This window comes from Lepidochelys kempii, chromosome 1 (assembly GCF_965140265.1).
Source record: "Lepidochelys kempii isolate rLepKem1 chromosome 1, rLepKem1.hap2, whole genome shotgun sequence".
NCBI lineage: Eukaryota > Metazoa > Chordata > Testudines > Cheloniidae > Lepidochelys > Lepidochelys kempii.
Window position 1 is genome coordinate 23,914,605 of NC_133256.1, and position 17,526 is coordinate 23,932,130.

General features: G+C 42.6%; 1 protein-coding gene across 3 annotated transcripts in view; it reads left to right on the plus strand.

The window, feature by feature from the left end:
- LOC140908873 (N-acetylated-alpha-linked acidic dipeptidase 2-like) overlaps positions 1–12,810 on the plus strand; it is a 55,325-nt gene extending 42,515 nt beyond the window's left edge. For all 3 annotated transcript variants that reach the window (XM_073336829.1, XM_073336848.1, XM_073336839.1), the window contains 3 exons: positions 1,045–1,126; positions 2,323–2,415; positions 3,911–12,810. In XM_073336829.1, the coding sequence (XP_073192930.1) occupies positions 1,045–1,126; positions 2,323–2,415; positions 3,911–4,100 (365 nt within the window). In that variant the 3' untranslated portion in view covers positions 4,101–12,810. The remainder of the gene's footprint in view (positions 1–1,044; positions 1,127–2,322; positions 2,416–3,910) is intronic.
- The last annotated feature ends 4,716 nt before the right edge of the window (positions 12,811–17,526 follow it).

Genomic DNA, 17,526 nt, shown 5'->3' on the forward strand with positions numbered 1-17,526 from the left:
ATACTCTGAAGCTTCCCTTTTGCCTATAAAACTTGTATTTTTGGCAAGGTTCTAAAGTTTCCCTTTTTTTGCAAGTTAGCCCCTGTTGCTCAATGAACCGGAACCAATTTTCTTTTTTTTTTTTGGCAGCGGAAAGGGAGGTAGGAAAATTAGCTGTAGGAATGAAATAGACACCATTATGGAAGTCCTGTCCACCCTGGCTGCAATGAAACCAGTACAGGTCTGCGGCTGTGTAGGGAGGGCCTGCCCCCAGGGCCGTGGCTGCCCTGTATGCCACAGAGCTCAGTTCCATGGGGACTTTTGCCAGTAGCTGCTAAGAAGGCTTGAGTGTGTTGCCAGGGAAAGAGTGGGGACGAGCTTGGGGGTGTCTGTGTTCTGCAACTTCAATGATCCACTGGGCCTGCGCTCCCACATAATGGGAGACAATCCAGGTATTGAGTAGCAGCGGTAGAATGGCTCTACCATCATCCTTGCCTTGGCCAGGAGGATTCCTCCCCGATGGGATCTTGCTACTCCAAGTCTGTCTTGGTATGGCTGGGGAAAGAGCTCACATAAAACAAGCAGAGGGCGGGGTGGAAATCTCCTCAGGTGAAAACGGTGCAGTCCTTGCACAGGCAGGCAGAAGTGCTGGAAATGTTGCTACATCTCAAGCTTCTTCATGTAAAGTCTACAGTAAACTTAAAATTGCAGATCCAGGGTTTTCCTCCTCCCCATCCACCCCAATCTCAGAACTTTCTCTTTGCCAGAGGTTCCCCAAGAATCATTCTCAGCCTATTTCAATGAAATATTATTTTAATGCCGCTTTGTAGAAGTTTTATTAGACATTCTTCCTCTGCACTGCGGCCATGGTTAAAATAGGTTTTGCATATTACGAGGGGGCACTGCAGCCCTTTAAAAGTCAGACCCAGAAGAAATGGGGAAGCCAAGGATTCCTTGTCAAGTCACTAAATAAAATAAATACGTGGTTTTCCTCAATAAGTGAACTGTTTATTGTTCAAGACTCTATGTGTGATGCTGAAGTAAACAAGGACTTTCTATTTCTAGGTCCCCTTTTTTCTGCTGTGACGAATTTCACTGAAGCTGCTGCCGATTTTCACAGAAGACTTAAAGAGGTGGATGTGAATAAGTAAGTTAAAAAGCCCAGTCTTGACAATTTCACCTCCAGGCTCCTCAACTTTGTTTGCTGTGGGCCAAGTCTTGCAATCCTGAATCAGGCCTTGGTCAGCGAAAACTCACTTTGAAATCAATAGGACTTTTGCCTGAGTGAGGACTACAGAATTTGAACCTCAACACATTCTGTTTCTTGGGCGCACTCACTAGTGAACTGTATGAGCTTAGTGATAATTTTAGTGAATATCTTATATAATGTAATGAACATATTTTTCATGTAAAGCAGCAGCTATCAATGAAAAGCTAGTGTCTTCTTTCTTTGGTGGGCTCTTTCTAGTACTGTTTAATAAAACACAGGTTTCCGTTGTTCTGAAAAGGATGCCTCCCCTTTTGTTGTTTATATAATGAGAAGTTCCCCCAGTCTAACATGCAGATTTTATCCTTCAAGTTTGTGTGAAGGATAATCGGTCTGAAGCAGCATCTTCTGGAATCAGCAGTCCTAATTTGAAAGACGATGTGATCTAATGGAGCACATGATGACGAGCAGGAACTCTTGAATTCTAATCACAGTTTAGAGTCCATCGTCTTCTGTAGCGCTGGGCAACACATGTAACGCCTGTGTGTCACTTTCCCCATTTATGTCATGATACTTGTCAGCCTAATCAGGTGCACAGGAAGGAGTAACTAGCTAATATTTGTTTAATGCTTTGTAAACTAGAACGGGGCTGGCAATGGCTTTCCTATCCCAGAAATATTTTTGAGAGTTTGGAAATTTTTATTGTTGTGTATCAGAATGAAACGGAGACTTCTGAAGTTTTTCAGTGAAAAGGCAATAGCGTGGTAGTTAGGGCATTCACCTGGGCTGTGGAAGAACTGGGTTCAAGTCACTGCTCTGCCTAATTTGGAGCAGGAACTTGACTCCAGGTCTCCTACATCCCAGGCGAATGCCCTAACCACAAGGCTGTTGCCTATTCTGGGGTTTGGAGGTATCGCTCTGGTTTTGACCAAAACTTCTCCTGAGAAACCATTCTTCGTGAAAGTTTCATCAAAGCCAGTATGTTCCCAGGAGCAGTTTTGGTTTCACCTAATCAGCTTTTCTGACTAAAAGACAATGTTGAAAAATTCCCAACCAGCTCTATTAGAAAACCATGTAGTTCATACATTTTCATGCATTGTTGTTGTGTGAAATGCTTCTATCTTCGTCCCCCACAGTCCAATTGCTGTGCGAATCATGAATGATCAGCTGATGTTTGTGGAAAGAGCTTTTATCGATCCTCTTGGTTTACCAGGCAGGAAATTTTACAGGTAAGGCAACAGGTTATGCAGACTACTAAAAAGCACTGATTGCAAGGCATAGCCCTATGGCTCTTAGGGTGACCAGACAGCAAATGTGAAAAATTGGGACAGGATGTCTATATAAGCAAAAGCACCAAATATCGTGACTGTCCCTATAAAATTGGGACATCTGCTCACCCTAATGGCTCTTGAACTTTTTCATATTGTGAACAGCTTCCTAAAACAGAGATCCTCTTGTGAACACCTCCTGCACCTTCGCTGTGGCAGTGAGAGTGCTTGGTTACACGGAACAGTAACTAGGACAGTGCTAAAAAGATAAGATGAAAATAACTGTGCTGGTTACAGCAGTGTGAGGACTTCCCCCTGCTGATTCCATCCCTCCTGATGGTGGAGCAGATTTGGGAGAAGGAAAGACGCCGAGGTTGTGATCTACATCCTTTATTGAGCTTCTCCTGTTGGGCATAGGACTGTATTTTTAGTAGTATTAAATGTCTCTGAATTTTGCTCTTAGATTTCAAAGCATTTCACAATCTTTAACACATTTATCCTCACATTTAACACATTTATCCTGTGAAGTAGGGAAGGGCAGTTATTGCCCAGTTTTTACAGCTGGGAAACTGAGACACAAAGAGACTAAGTGACTTGTCCAAGGTCACACAGGACTCATGGTGAAGCAGGGATTGAACCTAGGTCTTCCCAACTCCTGTACTAACCACTGGACCATCCTTCTTGTCAGCTAGTAAGGTTTGCTTATCTCCGAGGAGGATTTTCACTTGAGCGTAGTAATGCTATTCTGTCTTACAAGGAGAGTATGTTGTAAGATTTATAGTTATAAGGCTTTGGTGATAGAGCAGTTTCCCTCTTTGGTGTCAAGCATATGGCTCTACCTCATTTTGCCCCAATGCCTCCGTTTCATTGAAGTGCCCAGTTATCTGAGAGAAGGGGTGCCAGTGATGTGGCCCTCTGGCCAAGTCAAAAGTCCTCCAATCCCAGGGCACACAGAAATCCAAAGACAATCTTTAGCTCTTTATAAGCTAAATAGTGTTCAGGCCTCCTCAGATGCAACAGCCTTCCAGGAAGCAACTGTTCACCCTCCCACTACTAAATCCTTTCCCGTGCTTGCAAGGGTTTCAGCTCGAGCTGCTCAAATTTTTTTTTCCACATAGTGACAGTTTTTGGACAGCTCAGGTTTTTGCATCATTCAAAGTGTACTGCTCTTTCATCTATGCAGAAAAATTCAACTTTGGGCAAACATTTTTCATTTTCCCATGAAAGGGAGGAGCCAAAAGTTTTTCATTTTGGCCAAAAAATGAAATAAAAATTCACTGAAACTTCAAATGATATTAAATTTACTGAAAATTAACTTTTTTTTTAAACAGCTCTAGTTCCAGCACAATTTTTGCTCTTTCTCTCAGGGATTCCCCCCCAGCTGTGTCTCAGTAGCTCCCCTTTTCTCCCTTGTATCCCTCCCTCCTGTCTAAGGCTTTTTTCTCTTTCCCCACAGACACATTATTTTTGCTCCGAGCAGCCACAACAAGTACGCTGGAGAGTCATTCCCAGGGATCTACGATGCCATGTTTGATATTGAAAACAAAGCAGATCAGCGCAAAGCCTGGGAAGAAGTAAAGAGGCAGATCTCCATTGCAGCCTTCACTGTGCAGGCTGCAGCAGGGACGCTGAAGGATGTAGCATAGGAACAAGGCACCAGCAGGCTTGAACACATGGCTAACTCTTAAAAACGGCAGTGAATGTACTCGAGTGATGCCATTTCCACTTTGTGCATAGTATTTACTAGGGTTGCAATATAACCAGCGTTTTCCATACAGAAGTCCCATGGGAGTCAGTGAGAGCTGTTGGCATTATGGGACTGATGGTTAAGGAACCAGTGTTAGTTCTCTGAGACTGGCATAACTGCTGTGTTTAAAAAAAACAAAACAAAACTCTAGTAAAAAAAAAATTACTTGGCCTTTTTTTTTTCAAAAATGTCAGTTAGAACGCTTACATTTTCCAAAGGATCCACTAATTTTGGGGACCTCAGTTTTTGGGTTCCTGGCACTTCTGAAAATCAATCTCCTAAGCTACATCTGCACTAGAGAAACTAGACCCTGCTACTGGTGCAGCTTTGTTAGTGGTAACACGTGGAAGCCATAATGCAGATAGGACTCAGGGGTTTAACACCATGTCTTAATGGTGTTCTGAGCAGGATTAAACAACATGGTAAGAATGCCTGAACTCTGTCCACACGAGAGCTTCCATCACTGAGGCAGCTTGTGCATTGGGTCTGATCCACTATGGCCATGCCTATGACCTAATTTTCCCCAGTGTGGACAATGATTTAGGGCATAGGAATTGCAGTACTGGATCAGACCCATGGTTCATCTAGTCCAGTATCATGTCTCTGACAGTGGTCAGCACCACATGCTTCTGAGAAAGGTACAAGAAACTCACAGTCATCCCCTCATAGAGATTGATTTATACCCTGAATTATCAGGCTTTATCTCCCTACCCATAGTCTTTGATTGTGGGTGTGATTATAAAAGATGGTGAGCACCCACAATCCCAACTTACTTCAATGTTATTAGGTGTTCTCCTCCTCCTCTGAAAACTCCAGCTCTAGGTGTCCCATGCTGCACACCTATAATCAGTGAACAGTTGACAATGTAGGTCCAGATGCTTTTTATGCCATTTTTATTAATCAAATGAAGTACTAAAAATAATCTATTTCTATGCAGAAGTTTTGAAAACCCTCAGGCTGAGATTTACAAAGGGGATGGGGGGAGTTAGGCATCCAAATCCCTTTTTGAAATTTTCCTTTTGAAAATCCCAGACTTACGCAATATCACTACCCAGGTATTTTTAAGAGGAAAAAGGGCCAGTAGAGAATCACCATCCCTCCTGTGATGAGCTATCTGCTCCCTGTGTAACAAGCTATCACTTTCCTCTCATCAGCTGTTATTCTTCATGCCCTCTTTAATTGGGAAAGCTATTTTATACCATGCTCTCACCCACTACCTGATGTCTGATGACAGAGATGGAAAATGTTTTCCCAGAATGCTATTAATTACTGTTCTGAGCAGAAGGGATGGAATGCTCAGCATTTCTCCTTCAACTTCTACAGGACTAAGTGACACACAATTTTTGTCTTCTAATGTTACCAGTAAAAATTTTAATGTGAAACTTACAGTTATTTTAAATTACAGGGATGAAGGAAGAAAGTAAAATGACCACACAAAAAGGAAACTGAAACGCTTTTCAGAAACCATACGCCAGATATAAAAAGAAGAAAATGTTGTAAGAGTGGGGATTTTCCTCAGTGGCTTGGCCAACATTCCCTCTCTTCCCCTGGGTGTGCAATACGGCAGCTTACTGCTACCTTCAGTTCCAGAAGTGGCTGCATTTCTGTGGCTCTGGCTGCATATAAGGGTTATGAGGTCTTTCAGGCTGTCCATATAAATGGATAATATTAAATATCACTTACACTGCCCTCCACAACTCCATTTACACAGTGCCCATGTTTTGATTCATTTATTCAACCTGTCTGAAGCAATCTGTGGGTCATGTAGCTGAACAGCATCCAGTCCTCAGCATTTAAAGCCTAGCATGGGACAATAAAGCAGTTTGACAAAATTAAATTTGGATGAAACTTGATGTTTGGTTTGCTAGATGTAACTCAGAAAAATAACTTCAGGGAAACACTGCCAAATAGTTTAGCTCTGTCATTTAAAATGGCCAGTCAGGTTTTAATTCATTTTCACTGGAAACCAGGAGGAAAAAAGCCTTACTATGAACGGGGTGGGTGGAGATGCTAAAAGGCAGGTTCAAATCCAACCCAGGTTGACAGCGATCAACCATTGAGTGGCTATTTTAGTGGCTTTTGTCCAGATCCTAGAGGACAGGTGTCAACATAAGAAAAAATTCTATCAAAACTAACTTTTAATTACCATCTGTATTCTCAGCCTTACAAGAGAGACCATAGCTTGAAGCACGTTAGAGACTGAGCTATCTTGAATGAATGTGTTCAAACAAGGGTTTAATGCAGTTACGAACATAAGAACAGCCATACTGGGTCAGATCTAAGGTCCATCTAGCCCAGTATCTTGTCTTCCAACAGTGGCCAATGCCAGGTGCCCCAGAGGGAATAAACAGAACAGGTAATCATCAAGTGATCCATCTCCTATTGCCCATTCCCAGCTGCTGGCAAACAGAGGGTAGGAACACCATCCCTGCCCATCCTGGCTAATAGCCATTGATGGACCTATCCATGAACTTTAGTTTTTTTTTTAACCTTGTTATAGTCTTGGCCTTCACAACATCCTCTGTCAAGGAGTTCCACAGGTTGACTGTGCATTGTGTGAAAAAACACTTCCTTTTGTTTGTTTTAAACCTGCTGCTTATTAATTTCATTTGGTGACCCCTAGTTCTTGTGTTATGAGGAGGAGTAAATAACACTTCCTTATTTACTTCTCCACACCAGTCATGATTTTATAGACCTCAATCATATCCCTCCTCAGTCATCTCTTTTCCAACCTGAAAAGTCCCAGTCTTATTAATCTCTCCTCATATAGCAGCCGTTCCATACCACTAATCATTTTTGTTAACCTTTTCTGAACCTTTTCCAATTCCAATATATCTTGTTTGAGATGGGGCGACCACATCTGCACACAGTATTCAAGCTGTGGGTGTACCATGGATTTATATAGAGGCAATATGATATTTTCTCTTATCTAACCCTTTCTTAATGATTCCCAAGATTCTGTTCACTTTTTTGACTGCCATTGCACACTGAATGGATGTTTTCAGAGAACTGTCCACAAAAACTCCAAGATCTCTTTCTTGAGTGGTAATTTAGACTCCATCATTTTATAGGTATAGTTGGGATTGTTTTCCAATGTGCATTACTTTTCATTTATCAACATTGAATTTAATCTGCCATTTTGTTGCCCAGTCACCCAGTTTTGTGAGATGCTTTTGTAGGAGCATTTCATTATTGAACTCTTTGGCGCTGGTACTTTTGCATCTTTTCAGCCTTATCAAAGTGACTTCTGTCTCCCACAGAGCAACAGCTAGTAAGTAGTAAGACATACAGCCATTGGGCAATAATTTATTCTTGGATCAACTTCACAGAAGCCTCGAGGAATTTCACCAGTGATTAATTTAGTCCGCTGCATCTTAGCCCTGAAACCATTCCCAGCTCTCACAGGTGAGAATAAAAAGTAGCTCCATCAAAGTAAAGGAACAACACAGCAGTAAATCTAGTAAGAGATCAGGCTCGAAGCCAGGTACAAGGCAATGTGAGTTACATCAGTAAGTCCCTTTAAGCAGGCGAAACTTACATGCCCTAAATGGTTCTGTACCTACGTACCACACAGCCTGTGTCTGTACATGCTACTGCCAGGGCTGATCCACGTAGGTAGGTTGCTGACCTATTAATCCTCTGGTTTAAAAAAAAGGGGGGGGTTGTTGGCAGGGGATTTTTCCCAGGATGTATTCTCTACATTAAAATGTTTCCTGTGAGCGGTGAGAGACTGAATTCATTGACCATCAGGCCACGCTCTAAGGCTCATCTATTTCCTTGGTGAGGGTTGAAAACTATAGGTTTTCTGGACACTTTAATGAAGGAAGCTAATTCATTATTAGATAGTCCATTATTTCTCTTGCAAGGTTTGGCTGATTATTTCTAAATCTATTGTGAGGTGTTTCAGAGAGGAGTTATATACTTCTAAATAAACACAACTCAGAAAGAGAGAGAGTAGTTGGAAAAGCAGCTCACAGGAGGCTGTCAGCTCCCTTTTTTTTTTTTTTTTTATCTGATATCCTACTGAGAAATGCTTTTCTTGCTTGCACCGGCTCTTTCTGCCCTATAGGCATGTAAAGTCACACCCAGTTACAGTGGCATACTGCTGTGTTATTTATGCAACCATTTTCATCATTTCTAAACTAGGCCATATTTTTAGAGTGAAACCTGAGCCACAGCCCTTGAACTGTGGATACTGATAGTACTCCCCTTTCCTTAATCCGTAGGCAGCAGATTGTCAGGGTAGGAAAGAATTGCTACCATCTACTAGTGCCCCAAAGAAAAAAGTCTGACGTTGAAGCCTATGTGTCATCTGAGAGCTGGAGACAGTCAAAACTGGCATATTTTTAATGCAGTGATGTATGGACGTCAGTCAATGATTTTGAGTGGCTTTGGGAGAAACAATAATAGAGCAAATTGATTCTGGTGTAATTCCATTGACTTCAGTGGATTACAACACTTATGAATTTGTCCCATTCATTCTTGATATTAAAACCCACTCTAATTAACTTGGTTTACTACTATGCTTTTCACTGTGAGGAGAGGAAGAGAGTGAGTCTTAATATTATAAAAAAAGACAATCTAAAATATAACAAGACTAAAAGAGGAGGAAATGATAACAAAGGAAAGGACATCAATTATGTGGTCACTCATTCACGGTGTCTAAATTTAAGGTAGGCCGGTTTTGTTTTGTTTTTGTTTGTTTCGTTTTTTTTTTACACTGTCTGGAGATATTTGTAATACCTTATACCTAAGCACAATGGAGCAGGCTTACGTTTGGACAGGATTTCCTTGCTTTGAGTGGGATGTCAGACTCCTTTCCATCCCCACTTCAGTGCTCCTATGTCATACATTAAAAGATGCATGTGCAATGCATCTAAGTGTAGCAGTGCTATACAGATACACAAAGCAAGATAGGGAAGAGTTTTAGTTTTATAAACATGACAATACACAATTGAAGGGGTTTTTTTTGTTTCTTTTTGTTTTTAACTTAAGACTATTCCCTTCTGGAGCAGTTACATTCTACTGTATTAACCTTGAACATTGGCACATTATCTCAGACTCCATTGTATCTTTCTGTAATTATGTTTGAAAATTCTTGCCACTTAAAGTTTGGAAATAGATCCATAGATTCCAAGGCCAGAAGGGACCCTTGTGATCATCTAGTCCAACCTCTTAACACAGGCCACAGAACTTCCCCAAAATAATTCCTACAGCATAGCTGTTAGAAAGCCATTCAATCTTGATTTTAAAATGGTCAGTGACGCAGAATCCACCACAACTCTGGGTAAATTATGCCAATGGTTATAGCTATTTTATTTGCGCAGCATTTTAATATCACTCCTCCCTAAATGGTTAATACTGCAGATATCACGCTGGAATGAGTGTTTCTTTGCAATTTATAAACCCTTTGAAGCCAGCAGCTCATCATGGAAGTGCTGACATCCTCTTAATTTGTGCCATCATCATTAAAGAATAATTCTGAACCAATGCTTTTACTATAGGTAGTTTTCATTAGTGGGTGCCCTTAATGTTAATTACTGTCACAAAAGTGGGCATAAAGGAAATTTAATGAAGGACATGTAGAGTTTTGGTTAAAATGTTTTCTCCATTAAGCACAATATCATTTGATTAAAAACAATTCCATTTATTTAAAAAGCATTAGATGCTATAAAAAAGTCTCTACACAGGAAACTCTTGAAAGCAGAAAGGCTTATTTTGTTTCTGAACAAATACATGACTACAGTTTCTCTAGAAAAAAACCATATAGATCATATTTTTGGCTGTTAGGTTATGGAACATTTTATACCAAAATGATATTTGCAGTAAAGTCACCATAGATTTGATGATTTATAATGTGTTTATCAAAGCCAAAGCTGTCCTAAAATACATAACTTTAGGCTAAAAATATTTTAATTAAGTAAAAGGTACGGCTATGCTGAGATTCAGCTTTGAACAACAATGGCTGTAATTTTGATATTTAACCATGGAATAATTTTTCAAATATAAATGTTAAGTAGTTTGTGAGGAGGACATGGTACCTTCTTCTACCTGCAACATACGGCTATTTAGCAATCTTCCTCTTTCTGGCCAGCTCCCGACACCCCCCCAGCAAACTGGAAGTATGTCTCCTGCCATCTTCCTGGTTCCACTGGTGTCTCTGCATTCATGCAGTGGAGGGAATCATCATGCAGAATGGTCACACATACTGAGGAGCCAAGTAGAAAATGTTAATTTTAAAATGTTTCATATACCCATAAGTTAATGGGATGTCTTTACTTTTCCAGTCAAAAACCGTTACTAACCTGTTCAGTAACTGTTGTTCTTTGAGATGTGTTGCACATGTCCCTTTCTCCTCTGGGTATGTGCATGCCCTAAACACAGCTGTTGGAAATTTTTCCCTCAGGATACCTGTCGATGAAGATCAAGCATCCTCTGCTGCCAAGTGCCACTGTGTGCAGACATGAAGGGTGGAGCCCACCTGATCTCCCCCCCCCAATTCCTTCTTGCTGGAAAAACTCTGATGCAGAGGGGATAGGCCAGGTCGTGGAATGGACATGTGCAACATCTCAAACAACAGTTACTGAACAGGTTAACAACTGTTGTTCTTTTGAGTGATTACACACGTGCATTCCACTCTTGGTGACTCACAAACCATGCAAACAGGTGGTGGGATCAGAGCCTATCTAAACAAAAACTGATGGACAACTTGCCCAAATCTGGCATAATCTCTAGCTTGCCAAGTGATGGCATAATGGAAGCACGGGTGCACCGAAGACCAAGCTGCCACCTTACAAGTGTCTAGGATAGGAGCCTTAGCCAGGAAGGCTGAAGAAGCCACTTGCAATCTTGCTGATATGCGGTCTCTCTGCGTGGCAGGATAACATTAGCCAAATTGTAGCACAGGTGAATACATGAGGCTATCCAAGATGATATCCACTGAGCAGAAACTGGGAGCCCCTTCATCCTTTCTGTGATTGCTACAAAGAGCTAGGAAGGAACTGGTTGGACCTGTTGTGGTAGAACGCCAACATTCTCTTGACATCCAGAGTGTAGCCTTTCCTCATTTTTATTCAAGCGTGGTTTGGGAAAGAATGAAGGTAGGTAAACTGCTTGGTTGATATTGAATCTAACCACCACTTTTGAGACAAAATTTCAGGTGAGAATGCAGGTAAACTTTGTCTTTAAAGAAAGCAGCATTAAAAGGGCCAGACATCATGGCCTGCAGCTCATCTAACCTACTAGCACAAGTGATGACCATCAAAAATGCTACCTTCATTGAAATGTACAGTAAAGAGCAAAAGTCTCAAAAGCAGGACTCGTATGCTTTGACAATACCAAATTTAGGATCTTATACCTAAGGATACAATTTTTCCAAACCTTTCAAAAATCTTATTGACATTCTATTAGAAAAGACAGAGCAGTTATCCACCTGAGGGTGGAAGGCCAAGATAACTGCTAGGTGACCTTGATGGAACTAACTGCCAAATCTTGCTGTTTTAGGTACAAAAGATAGTCCAAAATATGCTAGATTTGCCATTGCATTTTTCAAACTCCAGACAGATCAAATAGAGAAACACTTCCACTTAGAAAGGTAAGAAGATCTAGTAGATAGCTTTCTACTATTCAGCAGCAGATCTTGAACCTCTTTTGAACACGATTCCTCCACAGGATCTAACTATGGAGCATCCATGTCATTAGATGGATTGCTTGCAGGTTTATACAGAGCAGGCAACCATGGTCTTGAGAAATTAGATGTCCGTCCAATGGAAGCAGTTATCAGCTCTTTCACCAAAAGGGACAGTGCTGTCTCAGCCATACTAGGACAGTTAGAATGACACAGGCGTGATCCAGTCTGATTTTTAGTAGTGAAGGAGTCAAATTGGGGAAGCGTACCCTGGGAGAGCAACTTCCTGTATCAGGAAAGCATCCATTAGGGAACAGACTGGAACCACATACAACACAAAATGCCAGCAGTTTTGTTCCCTATCTCACTGCAAACAGAGCTACCTGGGGAGTCCCCAGGACTAGAAAATGGACTGGCTACATTCAGATGAAGGGACCCCTCATGGTTGACTCGTAAATAACTTTCTTAGGTGATCTGCCAGCTTGTTCTGCACTCCAGGAGGGTAAGAAGCTTTGAGAGCGATAGAGTTGGCAATGCAAAAATCCCCTAGGTGAACTGATTCTTGGCAGAGCAGAAATGAGCAGGTGCCACCTTGTTTGCTGAGATAGAACATTGCCGCTGTGTTGTCTGTGAGAGTAAACAGGTCTTTTCCCCTTCATAAGAGGGAGGTGTGATGTTGCACTCCATATGTTTTATGGAAATATGCTTGAGTGTGAATATGATGTAACTGGAATATGCTTTATGCAAAAGGTCTCTTGTAAGGTATCAAAACAAAGGTTATAACCTACTGAATATATTCCTCTTATTTGTATGCCTGTATCATTCTTTTATCTGAAACTAGAAATATGAAGTATAACTCTGAAGTCCTTTTGTAATTATGCAAAGTCTGGACCATTCATGGTGGTTTGGAATCTTGATGGCTCCCATTGACTAGGACAATTGGTTGTAAATGGTTTATTTACCTGCACGCCTTCCTGTGTACGTGTGGGCCAACCCAGAAAGAATGGAGACTAGGGGTCTTAAGGTGACATGACCATGTTACATGATACTGGAATCCATCTTAATCCTTGTACTTTTCCATTGATGAGGCGGGGGGTGGGGACAAGCACAGACAAAAGATTCCCTCCTTGTGCCACAGCTATAAAAGGGGGTGGGGAGAGCAGGACAAAAGAGGCTGCCAATCATGAGAAAACCCCTACTTACCACCTGAGATGTCTGCTGGCTCTAACAAAGGCTGTACCAGGGGAAAGGATTGGGCCTAGACTAGGAGGGAATCTAGTCTGTGAAAGAAGTGTACTGGAACATCTCTAAGGGTGATATATTACCTGTAATCAGTTTCTTAATTTATTAGACTTAGACTTGCGTGTTTTGTTTTATTTTGCTTTGTGACTTACTTTGTTCTGTTATTTCTTGAAACCACTTAAATCCTACTTTTTATACTTAATAAAATCACTTTTGTTTAATAAACCCAGAGTAAGTGATTAATACGTGGGGAGCAAACAGCTGTGCATATCTCTCTATCAGTGTTATAGAGGGTGGATAAATTTATGCGTTTACCCTGTATAAGCTTTATACAGAGTAAAATGGATTAATTTGGGGTTTGGATCCCATTGGGAACTGGGTGTCTGGGTTGTGGAAACAGGTAACTGAAAACAGCTCAGCAATTTAAGTCTGCAGCTTGGGGACGTGGACCAGACCCTGGGTCTGTGTTGCTGCAGGCTAGCATGTCTGGCTCAACAAGACAGGGTTCTGGAAGTCCCAAGCTAGCAAGGCTCAGAGGTAATTTCAGCACATCAGGCGACAGTCCCAAGGGGGGGTCTCTGTGACTGAACCCATCACAGTATCCATTGCGGACGATTTCCTGGACCCATTGGTTGGATATTATTTGTTCCTAGTTTTTGAGGAACGAAGCAAGGGGGTACCTAAATAGGTGTGATGGGTTCGTCAGCTGCAGTTGGTATTGAGGGGAGTGGTCTGTCAGTGCTTCAACCAATATGGAAAAACTGATGTTTTGAGGTGGATGGTTGTGACAGCAAAGACTGGAGGCCTCATTGTTTAATGTTTAGGTAATCTAGATTTTTTCCTCTGAGGCTCAGAGTAGTGTTGAGTTGGAAAATGCAGTGTGGGATTTATGCTGAGGTTGTGGACTAAATTTTCTTTTTTGTCCAGGAGTATAAATCCCTAATGAGTGGAGAGCAGCCCTGGAGCGTTTAAGCATATGGAGGGATGCCTCAGTCTTCCTGGCAAACAATTTGGTGCCTCTGAAGGGAAGGTCTTCTACAGTCGTCTGCACTTCCTTATGGAAACCAGGTAGGTGCAACCAGGATGCTCACCGCACAACCACCACTGTGGAGATGAACTGGGCTGCTATGTTGGCTACATCAAGTGCTGATTGGAGTACTGTCTTGGCCAATAGTTGTCCCTCATTAACAATGGCCTGAAACCGTTCACAGGACTCTTGGGAGCTGATCAATAAAAGTGTTAAGCTTGGGGTACTTGATGTAGTTATACTTTGCTGTTAGAGCATTATAGTTTGCAATTCTGAATTGCAGTGTGGCAGAGGAAGAGGCCTTTCTCCTGAGTAGGTCGAAGATTTTCCAATACCTCTCATAGGGAATGGATCTCATTTGGTATTGGCATGGGAGTTTATGGCATCCACAACAATAGAATTAGGAGGGGGGATGGGGAAAAAATCCCATATCCCTGTCTGGGATGTAATATTTTTCATCAGCCCATTTGCAGGTAGGCATGACTGATGCCAAGGTTTGCCACATAAGCTTGGCTGGGTCCAGAAGAACCTCCTTGATGGGGAGGGCTATTCTGCAGGAAGAGGAAGGCAAGGTGTCCAAGAGCTTATGGTGGGAAGGGATCACACTGCCTCGTCTGGACAGGAGGAAAAGATGGTCTTTGTTATGACTTCCTCTTCAAATCTGCCCTTCTATTCCTTCATGATCTCCTCTGGGGTTTGGAGGCTGTAGATGCTATGGCTGAGGGAGAATGCCTCAAGGGCTCATGGTGGGTCTTGCTGGATGCTCGGGAAGCGGGAAATCTGTATGCCATCCAAGGATGGCATACAAGGTGGTGGGATAGGTGCCAATGGCAGCGCCCATGGTTGGGCATACCATGGTAGTTGAGGAACAGACGGAGGGTATGACTGAAGGGTCCCAAGTTGACAGTGGCCACCATAAGGAGCGTGGAAAAAGTGGTGAGAGGTGACCTGCTCCAGCTCACTTTCTGATTCACCACTGGAGAATGGAGGTGTGTGGCACAGTGCCTGTAAAGATTCCTGTTTCTGAAGGAGACTTGGTAAGGGGAGACCAAGGGAGACTGGTATGACACATACCATAAGTTCTCTTGAATGTTTGAATTCCTGCAGTACCAACTGAACCGGTGCCATGATGGTGATGGTCGGTGGGTTGACACAGAGGGGATCGGGGATCTTGGCCATACCAAGGACTCCAAGGTTGGGTGCTCACTGTTGAGTGCCTATGGTACTGCTTGTACCGGCAGCATCTTATCAGTGGTTTGACCTTTGTCCTTCTCTTTATCAGCCTGTCCCATTGTTTTGGTGCTTATGCCCAACAGGTCTTTAGTACCTGCCGCTCCAGACCCTTGTAAGCTATGGGTACCATGTTTGGACTGTTTCAGTATTGACGATACTTAATGTGCCAGTGATCTTTTTTGACTAGCTCTGGGCTCAACCTGGGGACTAACTGCTCTCTTTTTGAAGCCTTATGTGAGGGGTCTGCAGCTATTTTCTTCAGTCCATGGTCCCTAGATGTTGAGGGCTGTGGGGAAGATTCGTGCCATCTGGGTGACTCCTGGTGTGGCTACAGGCAAGGCTGAAGAGCTGTCTCCATAAGCATGAGTTTTTGTCTCAGTTCTCTGTCCTTCTGCTATCTGGGCTTGAGTTTTTGGCAGAAACCATCTTTTCAGGAATGTGGTTTTCCCTGAGGGAGCAGATACAGTGAGAATGCTTATCCACTACAGAGATGACCTCCTTTCACAAGAGGCATGTCTCTGGGAAAAAAACGGACAAGGCAAAAATAAAAAGGGTTTTTTAAGGTGGCAGGGGAGAGAAAATAAAGCTCTACAACTAAGAGAAAATGGATTAACTAAACTACTGAAATGCTAAGAGAGAGAGAACAATCCAATGAATAAACTGCTGATAGTTCCATCATGTTTGCTCCCATGAGGTTTGTGGAAGAAAAAGGGAAGATGGAGTGGTTGGTTCAGGTGCAAAGAGGAGGATACTTTAGGTAAAAATTTAGGGTGAGGTCTTAGGGTAACCTTATCTTTGCAAAAGATGTTTTAGGTGGATGCACCATGAGGGCTCCTAACTCTCCCACTCGTCAGGTGGACATGATAGTGACTAAGAATGCCACCTTCATTGACAGATGTGTTAGAGAGCATATTGCTAATGGTTCAAATGTGGCCCTGGTAAGGCAGCGTAGTGCCAAGTTAAGTCCCAAGGTGGGGTAGGTACTCATATTTCAGGGTAGACATTTCTGATGCTCCTAAGAAAGCGTTTGGTGGCAGGATGGGCAAATATCAATACACCATCCACCTTGTGGTGAAAAGCAGTAACAGTAGTGAGGTGTACTCTAAGTGAGCTAAGGGATTGGCTGGAGTTCTTTAGTTCCAGCATGTATTCTATTGATAAGGGGGCAACAACAGGTCAGGCTCGTTTGTTTCGGCACCAGACTGTGAATTTCTTCCATTTATGCAGGTAAGTATTTCATGTGCTTGTCCTCCTACTGTTTACTAATATGTCTTTTCATCTGTTCAAAGAAGCTCAGTTTGTCCTGCTGGAGGCATTTAGAAACCATGCTCTCAGGTGAAGTCTCTCTAGGTTTGGATAGTAAACCTCTCTGGCATCTTGTGAGAGAAGATTCGGCAAGAGTGGAAAAGTACACTCTGCACCTACCACCATCCTCAACAGGTACGAGCACCAAGTCTGTCTGAGCCATGTGGGGCTGTCAGGATGACTTTGGCCTTGTTGGCTCTTATTTTATGTATCACCCTTACTAACAGGGGGATAGGTGGGAATGCGTATAGCAGAGGCACATCCCATTTGAGGAGAAAGGCATCACCCAAGGAATGGGAACCCAATTCTGGTCTTGAGCAGAACTACGGGCATTTGCAGTTCTGGGAGGTTGTGAAGAAGTCTATGCATGGGTGACCCCAGTGCTCGAATATGTTGTGTAGGACTGTGTTGTTTAGCTCCCACTTGTGGTCCTGGAAGAATTCCCTGCTCACCTGTGGTATTTTGACATCCTGGAAGGTACAAAGCTGAGATGCTGACATTGTGCCGGATACACCAGTTCCATAGTTTCATGGCTTCGGTGCATAGGAAGTGCGACCTTGTCCCTCCCTGTCGGTTTATATAAAGCATGCAGGCAATGTTGTCTGTCATTACCAGTATAGTCTTGTTCCTGATCAATGGCAGAAAGTGCAAGCACGCGTTGTTAACTGCATGCAGTTCCAGGAGATGTGTGTAACCATGTCGGTGGGAGACCTCCGGCCCTGAATTGTGTGATAATAGCCCTCCAGCCTATCGAGGCGGCATCGGTTGTGCAAATCATTGAAAGTGGAGTCAGTGTGAAAGGGACTCCCACGAACACATTGTTGGGTTGCGTCAACCAGCACAGCAAGTCTTTGAACTTTAAGCAGCATTACAAGGTGTCTGTTTAGGCTG